This window comes from Haliotis rufescens, unplaced genomic scaffold (assembly GCF_023055435.1).
Source record: "Haliotis rufescens isolate VD_foot unplaced genomic scaffold, xgHalRufe1.0.p SCAF_20, whole genome shotgun sequence".
NCBI classification, from domain to species: domain Eukaryota; kingdom Metazoa; phylum Mollusca; class Gastropoda; order Lepetellida; family Haliotidae; genus Haliotis; species Haliotis rufescens.
The window spans coordinates 1,749,789-1,772,500 of record NW_025963891.1 but is presented as its reverse complement, the minus strand read 5'-3'; the positions used below and the strand labels follow the sequence as shown (position 1 = coordinate 1,772,500).

Here is a 22,712-nt window from a genome sequence, read left to right as displayed (position 1 = left end):
ATAATAAGCAAAAACATTTATTTATCGGGAGTGCGGTGTTGGAGAAGAAAGGAGGAGCTATGGACTGCTGAAGATAAGGGGTGCGGACCCGAAGCAGGCAGCGTGGTCCACCTTTGCCCTCCGCCAGAGCACATGGCATGTTCGTCACTTATCTACCGGAGTAAGCACCTGAAAGAGAACCTTGGCTCCGAGAAAATGCGTCTCTACTCTGGACTACCGTATGCATTCACTCTGCGGCAAAACAACTACTGGTTGATAATATTTCATTATATATGATCCGTGTGAGTTCCCGCTGATACCCATTGTAAATTATGCCGTAATTTGACAGTGAAGCGCAGATTGCGAGAACCCCGGGTTGTGAAATGTGGAAGTACAAGACAGCGAGCACGTTGTAGGTCTTCATTTGCCGACAAAACTGATTGGAATAGGCACATAGGGTACTGCCCACATTTAGGAACACCTAATGCCAATTGTACACAAATTGACTGTAGACAAGGCCGTGATATTATTCCAGTCGACACCGTCACAATGTGTGCCGATGTAGTGTCATTATCTTGTCGTCTGTGATCGAAGGTGCGAAGACGTCATTATACCGCCAACTTATCGCCGTCAGAGGATGAGGTTGCGTCTGCTTATTTCTGAGGTCATTCAATTGTTTCTCCTGCTACCGACCATCTTCCGGCCATCCGTTGCTCTCCCATTCAATTGGAGCCTCGTTAGCGACTTCAATGTCACTGGCAACATCACTCTCCCCGATGGCATGGATGGTGGTGTGGACTACCAATACAACAAGCTGTACGACGACTACGACAACGAGGACGATGCAGATGACATGGAAGACACAGAGGTGGAAATTGAGGACATCAGTTTAGAGAACATGCCACCCCCGGGACTGGCATCTATTGGGGCGGAGGGGATTATTCGTGACCCCCATCGCGACCCCCCTGAGTATATGATGGACTTGTACAACAGGTTTTCAGCCAGCAAGCCCTACATCCATCCCACCTCCAACATCGTCCGCAGCTTCATGAACGTCAACCAAGAAGGTAGGTGTCACCTTTCAGTCTACCTGTACAATAGCGTTCATCAGACAGGTATTTGTCGCACACCTTCCGGTATGTCTGTACAAAAGCGTTCATCACACAGGTATTTGTCACACATCTTCTGGTACATCTGTTTAACAGCGAATATGAGACAGGTTTGTGTAAATCACATTAGGCCCACCTGTGATAGCGTACGCCAGGTAGGTAGATATCACACACTTTCTACTACACCTTTTGAATAGCGTACACTTAGTAGCTAGATGTCACACACATTCTACTACACTTCACATGTAAAATAGCGTACAGTTGGTAGGTAGATGACATTGACATTCTGTTCACATGTATAATAGCGTACAGTTGGTAGCTAGATGTCATTGACATTTTGTTCACATGTATAATAGCGTACACCAGGAAGGTAGATGTCACACACATTCTGTTCACATGTATAATAGCCTACAGTTGGTAGGTAGATGTCTTTGACATTCTGTTCACATGTATAATAGCGTACAGTTGGTAGCTAGATGTCTTTACATTCTGTTTACATGTATAATAGCGTACGTCAGGAAGGTAGATGTCAGACACATTCTGTTCACATGTATAATAGCGTACAGTTGGTAGCTAGATGTCATGACATTTTGTTCACATGTATAACAGCGTACACCAGGAAGGTAGATGTCACACACATTCTGTTCACATGTATAATAGCGTACAGTTGGTAGCTAGATGACATTGACATTCTGTTCACATGTATAATAGCGTACAGTTGGTAGCTAGATGTCATTGACATTTTGTTCACATGTATATTAGCGTACAGTTGGTAGGTAGATGTCATTCACTTTCTGTTCACATGTATAATAACGTACAGTTGGTAGCTAGATGTCACACATATTCTGTTCACATGTATAATAACGTACAGTTGGTAGGTAGATGTCACACACATTCTGTTCACATGTATAATAACGTACAGTTGGTAGGTAGATGTCACACACATTCTGTTCACATGTATAATAGTGTACAGTTGGTAGGTAGATGTCATTCACATTCTGTTCACATGTATAATAACGTACAGTTGGTAGGTAGATGTCATTCACATTATGTTCACATGTATAATAACGTACAGTTGGTAGGTAGATGTCATTCACATTCTGTTCACATGTATAATAACGTACAGTTGGTAGGTAGATGTCATTCACATTCTGTCCACATGTATAATAGTGTACAGTTGGTAGGTAGATGTCATTCACATTCTGGTTCATCTGTATAACAGCGTACACAAGACAGACAGGCGTCACTCAGTTTTACTACACATATATTATAGCGTACGTGACTCGTATCCTGGTACATCCATATGCTAGTATACAGCAGGTGTCACTCACATTCCAATGTACCTGTATAATAGCGTACACTGGACAGGTAGGTGTCCCCTACATCACATTAAACAGATCGGCGTGACACTGTGTGTCAAGATGCCCATTAACACTCATTAGGTAGGCGTGACACTGAGACCTTCTAGTAGCGTACACTAGGTAGATGTCACATTCTCGTTCACAGACCGACGCGACACTGCCTTGTTCACACCCTCGTAATAGCATACACCAGATAGCTAGACGTGACACTGCCTTGTTCACACCCTTGTAATAGCATACACCAGATAGCTAGACGTGACACTGCCTTGTTCACACCCTTGTAATAGCGTACACCAGACAGCTAGACGTGACACTGCCTTGTTCACATCCTTGTAATAGCGTACACCAGACAGCTAGACGTGACACTGCCTTGTTCACACCCTTGTAATAGCGTACACCAGATAGCTAGACGTGACCCTGCTTTGTTCACACCCTTGTAATAGCGTACACCAGATAGTGTTATGAGCGTGGAGCGTCACACGATGACTCTGAATAGTGTTATGGGCGTCACACGATGACTCTGAATAGTGTTATGAGCGTCACACGATAGCTCTGTTTTGTGTTATGACACTGAATAGTGTTATGAGCGTCACACGATGACTCGGTATGGTCTTATGAGCGTCACACGATGACTCTGTATAGTGTTATGAGTGTGGAGTGTCACACGATGACTCTGTATAGTGTTATGAGCATCACACGATGACTCTGTATAGTGTTATGAACGCGGAGCGTCACACGATGACTCTGTATAGTGTTATGAACGCGGAGCGTCACACGGTGACTCTGTATAGTGTTGTGAACGTGAAGCGTCACACGGTGACTCTGTGTAGTGTTATGAACGTGGAGCGTCACGTGGTGACTCTGTGTAGTGTTATGAACGTGGAGCGCCACACGATGACTCTGTTTAGTGTTATAAACGTGAAGCGTCACACGGTGACTCTGTATAGTGTTATAAACGTGAAGCGTCACACGATGACTCTGTATAGTGTTATGAACGCGGAGCGTCACACGATGACTCTGTATAGTGTTATGAACGCGGAGCGTCACACGATGACTCTGTGTAGTGTTATGAACGTGAAGCGTCACACTGTGACTCTGTGTAGTGTTATGAACGCGGAGCGTCACACGATGACTCTGTATAGTGTTATGAACGTGGAGCGTCACACGGTGACTCTGTGTAGTGTTATGAACGTGGAGCGTCACGTGGTGACTCTGTGTAGTATTATGAACGTGGAGCGCCACACGATGACTCTGTGTAGTGTTATGAACGTGGAGCGTCACGTGGTGACTCTGTGTAGTGTTATGAACGTGGAGCGCCACACGATGACTCTGTATAGTGTTATAAACGTGGAGCGTCACACGGTGACTCTGTATAGTGTTATAAACGTGAAGCGTCACACGACGACTCTGTATAGTGTTATGAACGTGGAGCGTCACACGATGACTCTGTATAGTATTATGAACGTGGAGCGTCACACGATGACTCTGTATAGTGTTGTGAACGCGGAGCGTCACACGATGACTCTGTATAGTGTTGTGAACGCGGAGCGTCATACGATGACTCTGTATAGTGTTATGAACGTGAAGCGTCATACGATGACTCTGTATAGTGTTATGAACGTGGAGCGTCACACGATGACTCTGTATAGTGTTATGAACGTGGAGCGTCACACGGTGACTCTGTGTAGTGTTATGAACGTGAAGCGTCACATGATGACCCTGTATAGTGTTATGAACGTGAAGCGTCACACGATGACTCTGGATAGTGCTGTGAACGTGGAGCGTCACACGATGACTCTGTATAGTGTTATGAGCGTCACACGATGACTCTGCAGTGTTATGAACGTGAAGCGTCCCACGATGACTCTGTATAGTGTTATGAACGTAAAGCGTCACCCGATGACTCTGTATAGTGTTATGAACGTGGAGCGTCACACGATGACTCTGTATAGTGTTGTGAACGTGGAGCGTCATACGATGACTCTGAATAGTGTTATGGGCGTCACACGATGACTCTGAATAGTGTTATGAGCGTCACACGATAGCTCTGTTTTGTGTTATGACACTGAATAGTGTTATGAGCGTCACACGATGACTCGGTATGGTCTTATGAGCGTCACACGATGACTCTGTATAGTGTTATGAGTGTGGAGTGTCACACGATGACTCTGTATAGTGTTATGAGCGTCACACGATGACTCTGTATAGTGTTATGAACGCGGAGCGTCACACGATGACTCTGTATAGTGTTATGAACGCGGAGCGTCACACGGTGACTCTGTATAGTGTTGTGAACGTGAAGCGTCACACGGTGACTCTGTGTAGTGTTATGAACGTGGAGCGTCACGTGGTGACTCTGTGTAGTGTTATGAACGTGGAGCGCCACACGATGACTCTGTTTAGTGTTATAAACGTGAAGCGTCACACGGTGACTCTGTATAGTGTTATAAACGTGAAGCGTCACACGATGACTCTGTATAGTGTTATGAACGCGGAGCGTCACACGATGACTCTGTATAGTGTTATGAACGCGGAGCGTCACACGATGACTCTGTGTAGTGTTATGAACGTGAAGCGTCACACTGTGACTCTGTGTAGTGTTATGAACGCGGAGCGTCACACGATGACTCTGTATAGTGTTATGAACGTGGAGCGTCACACGGTGACTCTGTGTAGTGTTATGAACGTGGAGCGTCACGTGGTGACTCTGTGTAGTATTATGAACGTGGAGCGCCACACGATGACTCTGTGTAGTGTTATGAACGTGGAGCGTCACGTGGTGACTCTGTGTAGTGTTATGAACGTGGAGCGCCACACGATGACTCTGTATAGTGTTATAAACGTGGAGCGTCACACGGTGACTCTGTATAGTGTTATAAACGTGAAGCGTCACACGACGACTCTGTATAGTGTTATGAACGTGGAGCGTCACACGATGACTCTGTATAGTATTATGAACGTGGAGCGTCACACGATGACTCTGTATAGTGTTGTGAACGCGGAGCGTCATACGATGACTCTGTATAGTGTTATGAACGTGAAGCGTCATACGATGACTCTGTATAGTGTTATGAACGTGGAGCGTCACACGATGACTCTGTATAGTGTTATGAACGTGTAGCGTCACACGGTGACTCTGTGTAGTGTTATGAACGTGAAGCGTCACATGATGACCCTGTATAGTGTTATGAACGTGAAGCGTCACACGATGACTCTGGATAGTGCTGTGAACGTGGAGCGTCACACGATGACTCTGTATAGTGTTATGAGCGTCACACGATGACTCTGCAGTGTTATGAACGTGAAGCGTCCCACGATGACTCTGTATAGTGTTATGAACGTGAAGCGTCACCCGATGACTCTGTATAGTGTTATGAACGTGGAGCGTCACACGATGACTCTGTATAGTGTTGTGAACGTGGAGCGTCATACGATGACTCTGTATAGTGTTATGAACGTGAAGCGTCACACGATGACTCTGTATAGTGTTACGAACGTGGAGCGTCATACGATGACTCTGTATAGTGTTATGAACGTGGAGCGTCATACGATGACTCTGTATAGTGTTATGAACGTGGAGCGTCACACGATGACTTTGTATAGTGTTGTGAACGTGGAGCGTCATACGATGACTCTGTATAGTGTTATGAACGTGAAGCGTCACACGATGACTCTGTATAGTGTTATGAACGTTGAGCGTCACACGACGACTCTGTATAGTGTTATGAACGTGAAGCGTCACACGACGACTCTGTATAGTGTTGTGAACGTGAAGCGTCATACGATGACTCTGTATAGTGTTATGAACGTTGAGCGTCACACGACGACTCTGTATAGTGTTATGAACGTGAAGCGTCACACGATGACTCTGTATAGTGTTATTAACGTGGAGCGTCACACGATGACTCTGTGTAGTGTTATGAACGTGAAGCGTCACACGACGACTCTGTATAGTGTTATGAACGTGGAGCGTCACACGATGACTCTGTATAGTATTATGAACGTGGAGCGTCACACGATGACTCTGTATAGTGTTGTGAACGCGGAGCGTCACACGATGACTCTGTATAGTGTTGTGAACGCGGAGCGTCATACGATGACTCTGTATAGCGTTATGAACGCGGAGCGTCACCCGATGACTCTGTATAGTGTTATGAGCGTCACACGACGTTATGAGTGTGGATCGTTACACGGTGCCAGGTAAGCGGTTATATGTAGGACGTTAAAGTGTTTATTTATTAGCAACGCAGCAACTCCCAACGTCGTATCGTCTCTGACTACACATCTAATTAATTATGTAATTCAGTTATCTTTTAGTGCAGTGATAAGATAGGTTAACTAAAGCTTGACAGAAATGAACCTGGCCTTGTGTGAACTGACTACAATGTCTGGGTACAGTTACAGTACATGCTAATGTTGCACCTGCTGTTTGCCGCAATCACAGTACGAACACATTCTGGTCGGGCCCTTTGCATGGTCCGTATTGGGTGCAATAACACGTTGATCGTCTCTATGTATAAAACTGTCTTTACGTACCTGTAAATGATGGCCCTGAAGATTACTAATGTAACAATGTCTTCTTTATAACACACTACATATAAATACATCTACACTTAATATCAACACCAAAGAAGAACCCAGTCTCGACTATCCACCGAAACAGATTCCACAGTAAAAGGCACCATAGCTGTGACAATTATATGAATGGATCACTGAAAATCAATTATGACACCAGGTGTTCGCGAAAACGGTAAGCATGTTTTTTTTAATACTTTTATGAATAATGGAATCGGTTTCAGCAGATAATCCAGACTGATTATTCTCTAGCGTTGACGCTTTATTTTGACGGATATATCATATACATATATCAACATCATACGTGTTCCAAAGTTCATGCTTAACATGACATAACAATTATATGTAAGCATCACTACAGTTTGATCAAAGAACTCGGTATAAGACATCTGCCAAACATCAGGCATCAGTCCAATCAACCTTTGGCTTGACTCTAAAACCTGAAGACATGTCCATTCCAAAATAAAAATTGCAAGGTCCAGCAAATTTAACACCAAATCCCTGTCCCATTTACAATAATCCTTAATACAATCAAGAAAGGACTTTCTTTATGTTTACAGAAAGTTTTTGAGACAAGATGAACTACTATCATTCTCCGAAACGTGAAGAATGTGCATGAATTTCTCAAGTATGACAATTCCTTGCCCCATTGGGCATTTGTCACTGGATGTGTTGACCATAGATACAGTTACAACTCTATCTTTGAAGGTTCGGGATACTTTGTCAAAAATGAAAAACAAATGTCATCGGACGTGTGCCGAGAAGACAATGTGTTAGACGAACTTTCTCCTACATCTATAGGAAATGTGAGTACAGGTCATTCAGGTCATACAATCCTCCTTGCTGATCTGGTTTCTGAGTCATACGAGTCAGAATTTCTTCTCGGACTACCAAAATCAAATCAAGGGAATTTGGCCATGATATACTTGGTATATCAGGTATAGCGATGACCTGGTATCGTTCAATAACGGTCAAATAGCCAATTCCCTTCCACTGATTTACACATCTGAGCAAGAAATAAAAGAGACCAGCGACACCGCCTGATCTGCTTCATATTTTGATTTTGATCTGTGCAAAAAAGATTCAGAGTGACAAAAGACTAGCTGCAATACTGCATGAAAGAGGGGTGACTTCAACTTTCCCTTTATGTCGAGCAATATTCCAGCAGCTCCAGCTTTTGAGCTACAATCGAACCAGCTCTTTCTACAAAGATTTCAAAGAACGCCATACCACCTTTGCTCAAAAGTTTTTTGATCGGGGTTACAGTTTTCAAAACCTTGGTAATGTTTTCCAAAACATGTGGGGGGCATTTCCCACTTTGAGGCATTGGTGACAAACATAATATCTGATACAATCCCCTATTTGGACTTGTACCATAATGTTCCCGTGCTTTTTCAGATGAACACTTCACTTGCCTTTGCAGGTGTTTGTGGCGGGTCCTACCAGTGGTACAGGATATGCTCACGTTTTCGGAAACACCTGGTTGCATCACTATTCGATAGTCTTTAAGAAACTCAAGCTTATGACATAGAGACGGAATCGCAAAATGCACTCGGCTTTTAGCAGAGATTTCTTATGGAAATGGAAAGGGTTTTGTTGCTTTTATTTGCAAGAGCACAACACTTCAAAGAAATGAAACAAAATGTTGCAAAATTATCAGTCACATGACATTTTGTGGTGTTACATTTCCTATGAAATCTTTCTTCCTGAAATAGAAAGATAGAGAATACATGTAACACGCTAAACGCGAGGCCGCACATGTACTTTGGGCACAGCTGCTGTGATGAGTGTATGGAAAGTGACACTAATGAGGTGGAGGTTGTGCACGGGACAACGTGTAATTACACAATATGTTACTGTGTTGTGTCCCAGTGACCGGGATAGAGGACGCTTACGTTGCATGTAGCTTTTTATTCCCGACGAGTTACAACCCCGTGTCTATAAATCTGAAGAACACAGTTGACGACACCTAAAGCACAATTGAAGAAAGACCAAAACAGACAAATAACATACTAAGATATACTGCTGTGCGGCGTAAAGCAACATACACTCTGGTTTTTGCAACTGTTTGAGTGGCGGGTGCTGACGGTAGAGTAGGGTGTGCTTACCCTTTTGGCGAACACCTGGTGTCGTCACCGATTTCCAGTGATCCATTGATGATTTACACAACTATTTTGCCTTTTATGCCAATGTAGAGCGTCCGCCCGCCGCGTCGTACCAAAAGACGTTAAAAGATGGTACTTGTTGTTACCCTGTCCAGCACTCGGCATTAAGGGGCTAAAACAAGGACTGGTCGGCTCGGTGTCAGTATACTGTGTCTGAGAGGGTGTTCATGTTAAACTGCGGCATGGTATCTCAGTGAGCTAGCACTATGTATCGGCATCAGTCCGGACTAGTACAAGCACACACACACACACACACACACACACACACACACACACACACACACACACACACACACACACACACACACACACACACACACACACACATACGTGCATACACGTCGCTATATAAGTGAAGAAATCTTGGACGCGACGTTAAACCAAATTTCATCTCACCTCACCTTTTACGCCAATGGGAATCTGTTTGGCCAGGTAATCGAGACTGATTTCGCGTTGATATTTAGCATAGGTAATAAATTAATGTTGGATGGCATTTAGAAGTGATACACATTAGGAATAGAATTTATGGATGTCAACTTCTTTATGTTGAGGAACACGTTTCGGAGTATATACTTACTGCTTAATTCACCTCATGGAGGAGTAATATATACTCCGAAACGTTGTGCACCTCAATATAAAGAAGTTGACATCCATATATTCTCTTCTTTAATAATTTGATATTATTACGTTCCATACATTTTTCTTAAGACAATAGGATGAACTTCATAAACCTAAAAGCGAATGATCTGTGCCCACTACGTCATCTCTTGCCAAAGACTCGAGGTCAGCAGTACCACCATATATTTACTGCCGTCAGATAGTTCTGTATTTCTCATAACTGGTTATTTTTTCTCTTTTACTAAATGTATTCATTATTTATAATATCTTGAAAAAGACAAAAATACAAATTTGTCATCATTTCACTACAAAGCAAAAAGGATCTGCACCGAATGCTGTGTAGACCACACAGACGGGAGGTGAGCTGCAGTGCCTGCACGTGCACCTACGGGCCAGATAGCAGGGCTACCTACCTGCAAGCTGTGGCAAGAATACACACGTTGTTCCTGACCACGGTGCCGCTGACGACCTACCTGTTGCCGTACCCAGTAGGACCTGCAATCCATCACGCTGATACAGCATGTTAGAAGACAGCCTTATCACACGGCAGGGATAATGAGGTGTATTCTGTGACTAGATGTGGACTTGGGGGAGAATTCGCTTTTTAATCCGCACTGGATGTCTAGAATTTATAGTTGTTATCTAAAGTATTCTTTGCAGCGTCTTTTTGTAAAACGTCCATTACAAATTACGAGTTTGTTTACAATACTACTATTAACTAAACTTTCCTAACTAAGAGATGCTTGAGGGTAGCGCGTGTCTTCTATAAATTTGATCTTTCAAAAGGGTTCCGAGATACCACAGGGTAGTCATATTTGTCATATTTGGAATAAATGTTTGTAACGCTTGGGAATTGTCGGCCCACACGTAGATCACAGCATTAACAGTTAAAGGAGGAGCAGGTTCAGCCTAATTGGCATTCCTCACAGGTTTGATTTAAATCATCCATACCCGACTTTGTCTGAAATGTTTTATATTCTGATATAAACAAATCTAACAGTGAAATATTGCCCCACAAAAATACGCAAGCTCCCAAATAGTACAACATCTACAGGTTCAACTGCGTCTGAACTAGATGTAGGCACTAGAGCGTGGAACAAAGTATCTCTTTTACAGGGACGGGATGTGTGTGTGTGTGTGTGTGTGTGTGTGTGTGTGTGTGTGTGTGTGTGTGTGTGGTGTGTTTGTGTGTGTGTTGTTGTTGTTGTTGTTGTTGTTTAAAGCCGCACTCAACAATATTCCAGCTGTATGACGGAGGCCTTAAATTATATCGACCAGACAAGCAAGTGATTGATATCACGAGCAACGATCCACGTCGTCGGGGTAGGATGACCCAGTCACAGAACCTGACCACCCGACCACAGAGCCTGACCACCCGACCACAGAGCCTGACCACCCGACCACAGAACCTGACCACCCGACCACAGAGCCTGACCACCCGACCACAGAGCCTGACCACCCGACCACAGAGCCTGACCACCCGACCACAGAACCTGACCACCCGACCACAGAGCCTGACCACCCGACCACAGAGCCTGACCACCCGACCACAGAACCTGACCACCCGACCACAGAGCCTGACCACCCGACCACCGAGCCTGACCACCCGACCACCGAGCCTGACCACCCGATCACAGAGCCTGACCACCCGACCACAGAACCTGACCACCCGACCACAGAGCCTGACCACCCGACCACAGAACCTGACCACCTGATCACAGTGCCTGACCACCCGACCACAGAGCCTGACCGCCCGATCACAGAACCTGACCACCCGACCACAGAACCTGACCACCCGATCACAGAGCCTGACCACCCGACCACCAAGCCTGACCACCCGACCACAGAGCCTGACCACCCGACCACAGAGCCTGACCACCCGACCACAGAACCTGACCACCCGATTACAGAGCCTGACCACCCGACCACAGAACCTGACCACCCGACCACAGAACCTGACCACCCGACCACAGAGCCTGACCACCCGACCACAGAGCCTGACCACCCGACCACAGAACCTGACCACCCGACCACAGAGCCTGACCACCCGACCACAGAGCCTGACCACCCGACCACCGAGCCTGACCACCCGATCACAGAGCCTGACCACCCGACCACAGAACCTGACCACCCGACCACAGAGCCTGACCACCCGACCACAGAACCTGACCACCTGATCACAGTGCCTGACCACCCGACCACAGAGCCTGACCGCCCGATCACAGAACCTGACCACCCGACCACAGAACCTGACCACCCGATCACAGAGCCTGACCACCCGACCACCAAGCCTGACCACCCGACCACAGAGCCTGACCACCCGACCACAGAGCCTGACCACCCGACCACAGAACCTGACCACCCGATTACAGAGCCTGACCACCCGACCACAGAGCCTGACCGCCCGATCACCAAGCCTGACCACCTCATCCAATTACTTCACATCTCATGACCAGCAGAGCTGGACGGGGATCTATTCCCCCGTTACCCTCACGGGTGGACATCTGCTTACATCCTCTTTATTAGGTTAAGGTTAAACTGAGGATTGTTCGTAATCTACTTGTGCCTGGTGTATATGATGTTCCACTGACAATAGTTTTGTCATTATTGATCATGTCACTGACATCAGTTGTCATGTCAGTATTAGATCGCTATGGCCTTCCTGTTACCTGTTTCTCCTCCTTGCTTCTGATGTTTTAGTTTTGTTCTGGTATTGTGTTCAGGAATTGTTTTCTGATTGGTAATAAGTTTATTCGTTCAAGAGTTGTTTTTGGGTTTCACGTGATGTTGTCAACATCGTTTATTTTCAAAAGGATGTAGAACCAGTCGCCCTGTAAAGTATGATGACACAAGACAACTACCACGTCATATCATTGCTGAGGTTTGGTTCTCCAAGAATGATGTTTGATCTTCCAGATATTTCTCGATGGTCTGTAAATAATTAAATATGGGCCAGGTAACTAAGTGATTGACAGCATGAGCATCGATCGACGCCATCGGGGCAGCATAATGACATTCAATCAGCCAGATCAAAGTGCAGCCACCTAATCCACAATGGTGACCTTTTACGGAATGCAGCATACTGGGGATCTATGTTTCTCTGCAATCCCTACCGGAGCACTGCCCGTCGATCGGGAAGCCCAGTTGCTGAAGCAAATTAAATAAATAAATTTTTAAAAATTGTATAAAGCCTATTCCTGGTGTCCCCCTCTGGAATATTGCGTAAAACTAGTCACTCACTTCGGGATCACTGTGTGTAACGCGAACATACTAATGTTAATAATTGTTTGTTTGTTTGTTTGTTTGTTTGTTCAACGCCGCACTTAGACTAACATTTAGTCTCTGAAATCTTATATTACACAATATCCTTCTTGACTCTAAAAATTAAAAAAATGTCCCTATGCTGATTTCAGAATAGAGCTAGCTTGAACTGGCTAGACGTGCTTTTGTATGCATTTCTAGATAAAAAAAATTCATAAAATAAATATATTCCACGGTCATTGTGCAGGACTACGCCGCACTCAGCAATATTCCAGCTATATGACGGCGGTCTGTAAATTATCGAGTCTGGACCAGACAATTCAGCGATTGACATCATGAGCATCGATCCATGCAATTGGGATACGATGACATGCATCAACCAAGTCAGCGAGGCTGACCACCCGATCCCTTTAATCACCTCATACGACATACATAGTCGCCTTTTACGGCAAGCGTGGGTTGCTGAAGACCTATTCTACCCCGGATCTTCACAGGTCTAACTATGTTTAAACCGCACGATGTGGGCATTTGTGTTTTTAATGAATATACATACACCCTGCCATCTACCTGCACAATGGTCACATAGCTCGCACTGGGTGCAAGGTTAGGATATAGTTCATAACGATACCTCCACCTACAGGGTGGCCACGTGCTGGAATCCATCTCCAGTGTACAATCCAGAGAATGTGTAGAACAATTCCCCCAAGGGGATATATGAGTATTGCTCCTCATCAAGCCCTTCCCATGCACTATGTCTGAGACAGAAACGGCAACGGCTATCTTACAATATCTCCATAGAAGACTGTTATCACAAACAGACCCCTATTTCCAGTCGCTCACAATCTGCGTCGTAATTGACGCTTGAAACTGAAACCGATTTACCGGAAGCTGAGAACGTGAGCGTGCTTTGTTTTTCTTTTTCTGTTTATTTTATCACATAGCTGAAGTTATTCCTCCGATTGATGCATTCATAAAGTAAAATTACTCACAGGTTAGGTTATGGAATGCCGTGGCGCGGAACACAGGTTGATTCGAAGGGATTCCCAAGGGGAACACGTGTCGATATCAGCCCACAATGATTACAACACATTCATGCCGAGGTCGGCTGTGGTCTGACAACTTCCTATTAAGATAACGCCTTCAAATAGCATTATGATGTATAATTAGCACACAACATGGGTAACGAACATGTGTCGCTTGGAACTTTGATGTATTTCAAGCAACGCTTTTGATCCGACACTTAAGAATTAGATTGTAGTCGACCTTTTTAATCCTAGATTGTGGGCGAATCTGTTTGAAGTCTTCATTATTGCAAGGTTTTGAAGTCAAGGAACATGGTCCACTTTGTTTTAAGTCCATATCGTGGTCCAACAAAAAAATGTATTTACCAAAGGCATACTTGTCTTGGTCCAAGCCGAGTGAGTTGTGAGTGAGTGAGTGAGTGAGTGAGTGAGTGACCTATAAATATCCAAGTCTGAGCCACAAAAACCAGTGATTGATATGATCACCGCCCACGCCATCTTGGTCCGAGTAAGTGAATGAGTGAGCGAGTGTGTGGATGGGTGAGTGAGTGAGTGAGTGAGTGAGTGAGTGAGTGAGTTGTTTAACGCCGCAGTCAGCAAATTCTCCGGTTTATTGCGGTGGTTTGTAAATACGATGACGCGCAGTCACCAAGTCATCGAGTCTGACCATCCATGTTATTTGCCGTATACGAGCAGCATAGGTTACTGGGGTCAGCCGTAGCCCATCACTTTGGCTGACCAGTAGTAACAGTAGCCTGCAACCTCGGGGTGTCGCGGTACTTGTCATGTACGCTAAACGGAACAAAATGCACTCACTAACCTTTATGATTATTCCTGTTCTCTATATCAGATGTCATTTATGTTATCTAACAATGCATATTTTTCTGATAAAAGTTCATTATTTACATAAGAAGCTCCGAGTAAAAGCCGGGCCTCGCGCTCAGTTTGACAAGGGAGAGAACTCCATCGTATCGCGGTACAGAGAAAAGTTGCGTATGGAGGTCCGAATTGGACAAAAAGGGGATATAATTCTACAAACCACTAAGTATGATCATGCCGGACATCAGTGATTTGTCCAGACAAGTACAGAGACAGCACAAGTACAATTCTAAATGTGTTATAAGTAATAGGTATTCGATGCATATTTACCGAAAAGTAAGAGAAAATATTTTTAAAATCAACAACAAAATATCAGAAATGATATTCTAAGATTGTTTTTAAAAAAATTGGATGACAATAATTTGTCACAAAATGGAAAAATGTTAAAAGTCAACAATAAATATAAAAAGCACTCCTAGTATGCCCAAAAGTATGTATTTATCTTTGGGCTACTAGTGAAGAACCTATTTCAAAGTTTGGAATTATGGCCCTTGTGATCTCCCAATAGATTCTGGGCACAGAGCGGGGAAAAATGTGCGGGCTACGTAACTTCCCTTCCCTTAGTAGTCGCCATGAATATGCAGATGATCTAGTTCAGGTCGATAGAGAAAGTTTACTTGGGGAACTGCGGTGTATATCGTTGGCCATTGATAGATGGAGGTAAGGCAATATTAAAAAGATTCCAGAAGTAAGTATCAACGCATACGATGAATGCCGCGGTACCACAGGATCCGAGTATACATGATGACATTGTTGCAAAGCTTGTAAACAGTTTAATAGTTTAATAGGCTAATAGTTTAAATATCTCAATTCGCTGACCAGAGTTGCATCCCTTGGGCATGTCATGGTTTTGTGGGGGACGTCAATGTGTTGTTGAGGATGTGGCTATTGATCGTCTCCAAAAACATGTTCCTTTAAAAACACTCCAATCAGTAGATTGGAACTACTCTCCGTGAAACATTGATACATGTTCATATGAAAAGGTCGTATTTGCTTCAATTGGCTACAGCCCTGAAGAGGTTTATTTGTTTTTCCTTCCCACTTTTTCCTGTATACTCCTACCATTTTGTAATATACAGTGGAGTATGTGAGTACATAAGTCCCCACCACAGGTCGACATTGGGGGCAAACACTTTCAACCCATATCTCTATAACACAAGATAGAGTAATAATTAAGCTAAATTTAGACAGTTGGGTATAGTCGTCTCCGTGTCAACGTAATTGTGTTTCACTACTTCATAATTGTGAAAATGCAAGGAAATATGTGGATTTTTCCACCATTTCCCACTGTCTTAAAACAAAAGTTCAAAAGAACACAGATTAGGCCATATACAGATCAACTAAAACGTGATACATATTTCTGACAATGTGTTTGTTTTGATATAAAATTTAAAACTATGTAATCAGTTTCACAGAATGATGTATATTCCCCTTATTGTTTCACCTGAGACTTAACGCACACATTTGCAACCTTACTACCGGTCAGAAATCCTTGACAGAGACCCCCACTATATTTTAGTGAGTGAGTGAGTGAGTGAGTTAAGATTTAACGTTACATCGGCAGTATTTCAGCCATATCGTGACGAGGACTATATTTCAGAAAAGATTGTTGGTACACAGGAAAAGATGGATCTCTTTATCCCGTTATTGGCCACCTCGCCATTTGGAGAGGGACATTCATTCACGGGGGACAGCTAAGAGTAATGCCGTTTTTCGCGTAGTTTACATATATATGCAAAGGGCTTTTGCCGAACTCGAGGTTTTACAATTTCAACCAAAACCGATGACTGTTTTATCTAACGTATGAACCATCGAATGAAAGAAAAACATTGTGAGAACATCGAGTTACCTTATAGTGAAACAAAATACAGTGTGTCGCGATATAAAAGGAATTTGATTAAAGCGTGCAAGAGAAAGACCACACGCAGCATGTACACAACTGAAGTCATAACATGTAAAATTGAACAACCTTTCATCTAATGCCCCGGTGCTTCAGTGGGAAAACAGTGGGTTACAAAACTTAACACGATATGTGAAGATCATGGGAAAAATAATTATGACTTTACCCCAATCAAAAATCAACATTATTTTCAAAACAAAAGGCAAGTTTATAAAAACCTAAGTGTTCCTATACAAAGGTAAAACCTCAAAGCAGGTTGGTAATACTTCAATTGTTAGGTCTCACAATTAAAATGTTAAACCTCCAAGTAGGTCTCACTTGAAAGCAGGACCTCTAACAAGGCTACCATGATAAAGGAAAATACCTACAATACTGTAGGCAAAAGTGGCAGTATTTTTATAATAGGAAAGTGAAAATAAACGTATGAAGCGACAACAATACAGACAGACCTCGCTGAAGTTTGCTTATTGTTCAGATGGCACAATGTCCTTAACCTCTCGAGTATCGCACAATTTTCACTCTAGCTTTCTATTCACATGGTTAATATCACGTAATATCTTATAAGATATTTACTAATCTTTTCAATTTATTGTTTCCAGACTTTGACTTTAACGGAACCATGGAAGCCGAGTTGCCTGGTAACCACACACGAGTACACAAGCTTGTGTTCAACATCACCAGCATATCAAGGGACGAGGAGATAGACTACGCCATGTTGAGATTGTATACACTGGTTCAGCAGGACAGGGACGCTTACGCAGGAATTGACAGGATTGTGTCGGTGCTCCAGGACCGGGGCTTCGAATTGGGCCCTGAGGACAGGTACAAGATATTGTCCTCTCGCCATATCTACGGCCATAATAGCGGGTGGGAAGCGTTTGACGTCACTTCCGCTGTGCGCCTATGGGCTGAGAACATAAGCTGCGTCCAGATTCTTGAGGTTCGCATAGAGAGTGTGTTTAACGCAGTAACGGATGGTGCTATGGATATAGACACTGATCCAAACCATAGGAACGAACCCCTGTTGGTTATTTTCTCAAACAATAATCAGAAACGGAGCCTTCGGGAGAAAGAGCTGCATGAGCTGATAGCACATGAGCTGGACGTTGAAGACGAAGCAGTAGCTACGGAGAGCGTGCATCAGCATAGACACTCTAATTCCACTGGGCAACTGTCTAGGTTTAAGAGAAGCAAGAAGAACCGCAGGAACAGTTGCAGAAGGAGCCTGTTGTACGTCAGCTTCCAGGAGATAAACTGGAACAAGTGGATTATAGCGCCCCCTGGTTACCAGGTAACGATACAGAAACACGCTGTGCAAATACCGTGCTAGGTGAACCATTGCTCCACACATCTGTGTTTATATCTTGCAGTATGTAAGTGGCGATACTCTCGACCTTTCGCCCATCACACCCAGGTGATAAATCATTAGACCATACACACCGTTTTACTGCACTCGACCCCTCTCAGTACCAATTACACATCCCCTTGCAGTGGCAGGAGGCCATATTGGAACCAGTGCACGTGACTATCATGTGACATAACAATAACTTACGGCTGTCGTGAAATGTTCATATTCCGTAAGAGGGGGGTGGGGGAGGGGGTTGGGGGGACATATACGTAAATATCAATCGAACAATAATCGTTCAATCATTTCTGTTTGATATGTTATACGACCTAAATGTATATATGCGGTGTAATCTGGCATTACACGGTTTAAAGTGAATTCCTGCAGTATGTTACTCCATTGTTGTCTGGTATAATGTAATTAGCGGAATAAGGGTGCAGATCCGAGTGAGGTTTACAGCAAGTCCAAGCTAATACCACTTATATTGCGACGTGCATGCACGTGTGTGAGTGTGTGGCTGCTAGTACTGGTCCGGAGTACACTAATGCCGATTTTATAGTGCTAGCCCACTGAGATACCATGTCGCGGTTTCACATGAAAACTCCGGGGATCGAACCTTGACCTTCCGCTCTCCGGGCGGACGCTCTACCACTAGACCACGGAGGCGGTCAGCTACCGATAGCCTTTGATCGAGCCGACAATGACCTGTGGTCTGTCAACAATATATCCGCGCTCGGGGTTTCCACCACTTTGAGCTTACGGTCCTAACATGCCGTCATATTACTATTATTTGAAACCAGTCACAAGATTTAATATATACCAGAAAAGGGATTTTACCATTTTTTCTCCATGGCCACTGCAATATCAGAAACATAAAAAACTGAATAGAAGTACCTTACCCATAATGCAACAGGGCGCACTTTTCATTCTCAGCATATTACAAAGGGAATAACCACAAGAATATGTGACCATCTGTCATTAGTGTGCCATGTCCGTGCGGAAATAGGACATCAACAGTTTGTGGGCGAGACACTTATGATAAAGGGGGATAATCTTCAGGGAGGTAACTCTTGTAAGGCAAAGTTGTTATGGTCACTGCAATGAAAGTATATATTTTCTCAACTTCAGAAAACGCAGTCTGTCTCATTGAAGTATATAATAAAATAAAATAACAGATGTATATGATTTTAAATAGTTTTCCTTACTCTCGACCTTTAACTCTCCTGTGGGAATCCTGATAAGATTGGGCTTAGAAAACATAGCGCTACGAGTGTCTTAAGTCTGTGTTAAAGTGTAGGAGTTACTAAAATGAGAATCGTTTGGTCGGGCTCTGTGCCATGATGATGACTGCGGCGTTAAACAACACTCACTCACTCACTGTTTAAAGTATTAGTATGGGTGATCTCGCGCTAAGCGCGCAGAAAGCTATGATCTTGTTTTGTTGGTCCGTCAGCACCATAATTGTGCTTGTGTGTTTCATCAAAGTGGTAAAGGTCCAAGACTTGCATCTTTTCGAGCTTTCCTCCCACATCAAGCTGCCACGTCCGTTTATCGGGTAGCATCCGCTCTGGTTATGATCCTTGGTTTGTCAGCAGCATATTCATGCTCGAGGAAAGTGGAAACGTCTACCACGTCTACCACATTAAGGTGAGACGCCATGATCATCTTCCCGAGGCAAGGGCGTTAACTGACTATAACAGTCCAATTTCCACCCTTTCCGAAGAAGACTGGAATTTCCAGGCTCGATCGTAGTGCCACCAGTGGTTGTTACGCGTTATGTCCCTTCGATGTCCCTCCCATTGACCAATCAGATACCACCTCTCATATCACTTGCATTTGCTTGTGACATAGCCCTGTCAAGTCTTTCGGATAGATAACCAAGATCTTTATGTAATAAAACGGACAAAGCAGGCAAGTCTCGCTATCTGTACTATGAAACCAGCATAAGAAAAACAATCAGAAGAGAAAAATGTGTTGCGTAGTGATAAAATTCAAAGACTGTATGTTAGTCTAGGGCATGCCTGAAATACTGTTCAAAGTCAACTCACTCACTCACTGTGACTGTTGACCTTCTAGCTCCTCACATGCATCTTCGGCTGTATAATCCCTAGGGAGCTGAGAATGCAATCGAGTGCACACTGATCTACTGACCGGCTTAATAATAGCGTAGCGCTTTGAGAGTGGTGTGGGAATATAGCGCAGTATAAATGGCCCATTACTAGTATTACTCTGTTGTCATACCGGCATGTTTGTGTCAGATCCGATCAGGCGTGACTAAACATTTAACCGTGATGCTTTATTTTATTTTTATTTTTTTAGTACCTGTACTGTCCATTTAATACAAGGAACGAGCGGTTAATCGATGTTGGTGCACAACAAAATGTCACGTCAGAACAATGTACCCTTTCATGTGACCATCGGATCGCGATCGCGAAAGTCCGAATGTGTTTTCCATTCATGAATCCTCGAAAAATTTAAACATGAGGCATTCCGAAAGACAGTTACGTGCTGTACGACTGATTTCGTCAAAATCGTCGCTTCAGTGGGATCATTTGAAGAGTGAGTGAGTGAGTGAGTGAGTTGGGTCTAACGCCGCTTTTAACAGTATTCCAGTTATATCGCGGCGTGTCAGATTAATGTGTGAAGAAAGCCCGAAGTGATGCAGGTCTTAGACGTTTACCAGTTCGGTGAAACCCAGGAGCACGGGTATGATGCTGACAAACCTAGAAACATAATCGGGGCGAACCGGGATTCGAACCCACAATCATAGGTTTCTGGCGTGTCCAAGGGACGCAACTCTGCACGGCGAATCGCGGCGCTTTAGACGACTGGGCCACCCGTGCCCCCTCATTTGAAGAGACTTTCTATACCGTGTGAAGTATTGCTATACAACCTCGGCCATCTATTAGACAATCTGTTTTTGTAGATGTAATGTCTAATTTCGATACAAAATCCCACCACCACCCCGTGATATCAAATGGTCGGAACCAAACCACAACTTCCTATGACGGGTAAGTTGCTGACAGCGGCATAACACAATACTCACTCGCTCACTCACTCATTTATTTGTTAAAAATCGTGATATTGTGTCTTGTTCGTTGAAGAGAAGACACCTGATATATCCAAAGTGTTTGCGATCCGCAAGTTCATACTCTCTTGGCCTCACCGGAAGTGAAATACTGACGTTTGTATTCACCATATGTATTATCTATATAAACATTCCTCAGTTCCAAAATAAACACAAGAAGTTAAAAATGTTTAATAACAGGAATAAAGATAAAAGATACATCGTCTATGTTTGATAAAACTGCCTGAGATTTTCCCGAACCAGAATAACCGCTATCGCTTTACATATATTAGAACATACTGATATAACAAGTTAGTAATTGCCAAGACGAGGAATAAATATGCGTATTACCTGACGTTGTTCTCATAAACCCACGTGTCATCTGGCGTGTGTGCCATTCTATCCTGTAAGTGACTCCCTGCTACATGACTTCAATCTCGTCAACCAGCACGTGTGAGGGACGGGGGAAATACGTGTAGCAGGTGGCAGAGAGCGGTACTGAGATGATATACTGTCCCCGTGCCATTGATTCGACGGATAGCGCTACAACGTCAGATAACCAGTTATATTCGTCTAGACACAATCGTGACATTATTCTAAGCAGTTTGTAATATAATCCTAGTGTAACAACTTGAATGGACGAGCAACATATTTCAAATAAGTGTGGGAGTTTATTGGATAAGATAGAAATATATATATTTCTAAACAAACATAACAGTTTTGTTTGAATGGAAATGAGAATATATATAGTGGAAGACCAAGAGTTTAAATCATCAGTTGTATTTATTGTCTTTCCTGTTAACCGATCAGCCATTATGGCCGCCCTCCACTCCGCTCTTTTCGCCGTCTGTTTAGAACAACCTCCTGTTTCGTTCAACCAAATGTTTATGAATGACATTCTTGCAGAATACCAGCACCTGTGTTATCGTAGCCTTTACCAGGAGTAATGAAGACCCGTATCGGAGAACTGCTTTATAACCGCGTTCCCCTCGTAGTTTGGATAACAGGTTTTGTTTGTAATGACCTACCCAGATGCTTGGAAAGGCCACGTAAATCCAGGCAGATAGCGGGTCATAAACACAGCGTGACCTTTGTATCTTGACAGCTTCACGTCCAGACGAACACGAGCATTGTGGGTAATGTTAGTAGGTCAGTGTGCTGGGACGAACTGTAATACTATTAATATACAGTGAAACCTCGTTAGACCGGACCCCGCTAATCCGGCCATCCCGTGTGTATATATATATAAAGAAGTATAACACCGTTCAAATGATTGGTTAATCCGGGGATTTGATAATCTTTCACCATGGACGGCTCCGTCCGGATTAACAAGGTTACACTGTACTACCAAACAAGCTTTACTCGCCACCGATTGATACACGTAAACACAGCATGCAGGAGGCTGCCCCGTGGGTCAAATACAATCCTGAA

At 43.8% G+C, this 22,712-nt stretch overlaps 1 protein-coding gene across 1 annotated transcript in view; it reads left to right on the top strand.

The window, feature by feature from the left end:
* Positions 1–105: 105 nt before the first annotated feature.
* LOC124151036 (bone morphogenetic protein 10-like) overlaps positions 106–22,712 on the top strand; it is a 28,603-nt gene continuing 5,996 nt past the window's right edge. The window contains exons 1-2 of the mRNA XM_046523278.2: positions 106–1,046; positions 17,469–18,160. Coding sequence (XP_046379234.2) covers positions 617–1,046; positions 17,469–18,160 — 1,122 coding nt within the window. The 5' untranslated portion in view covers positions 106–616. The remainder of the gene's footprint in view (positions 1,047–17,468; positions 18,161–22,712) is intronic.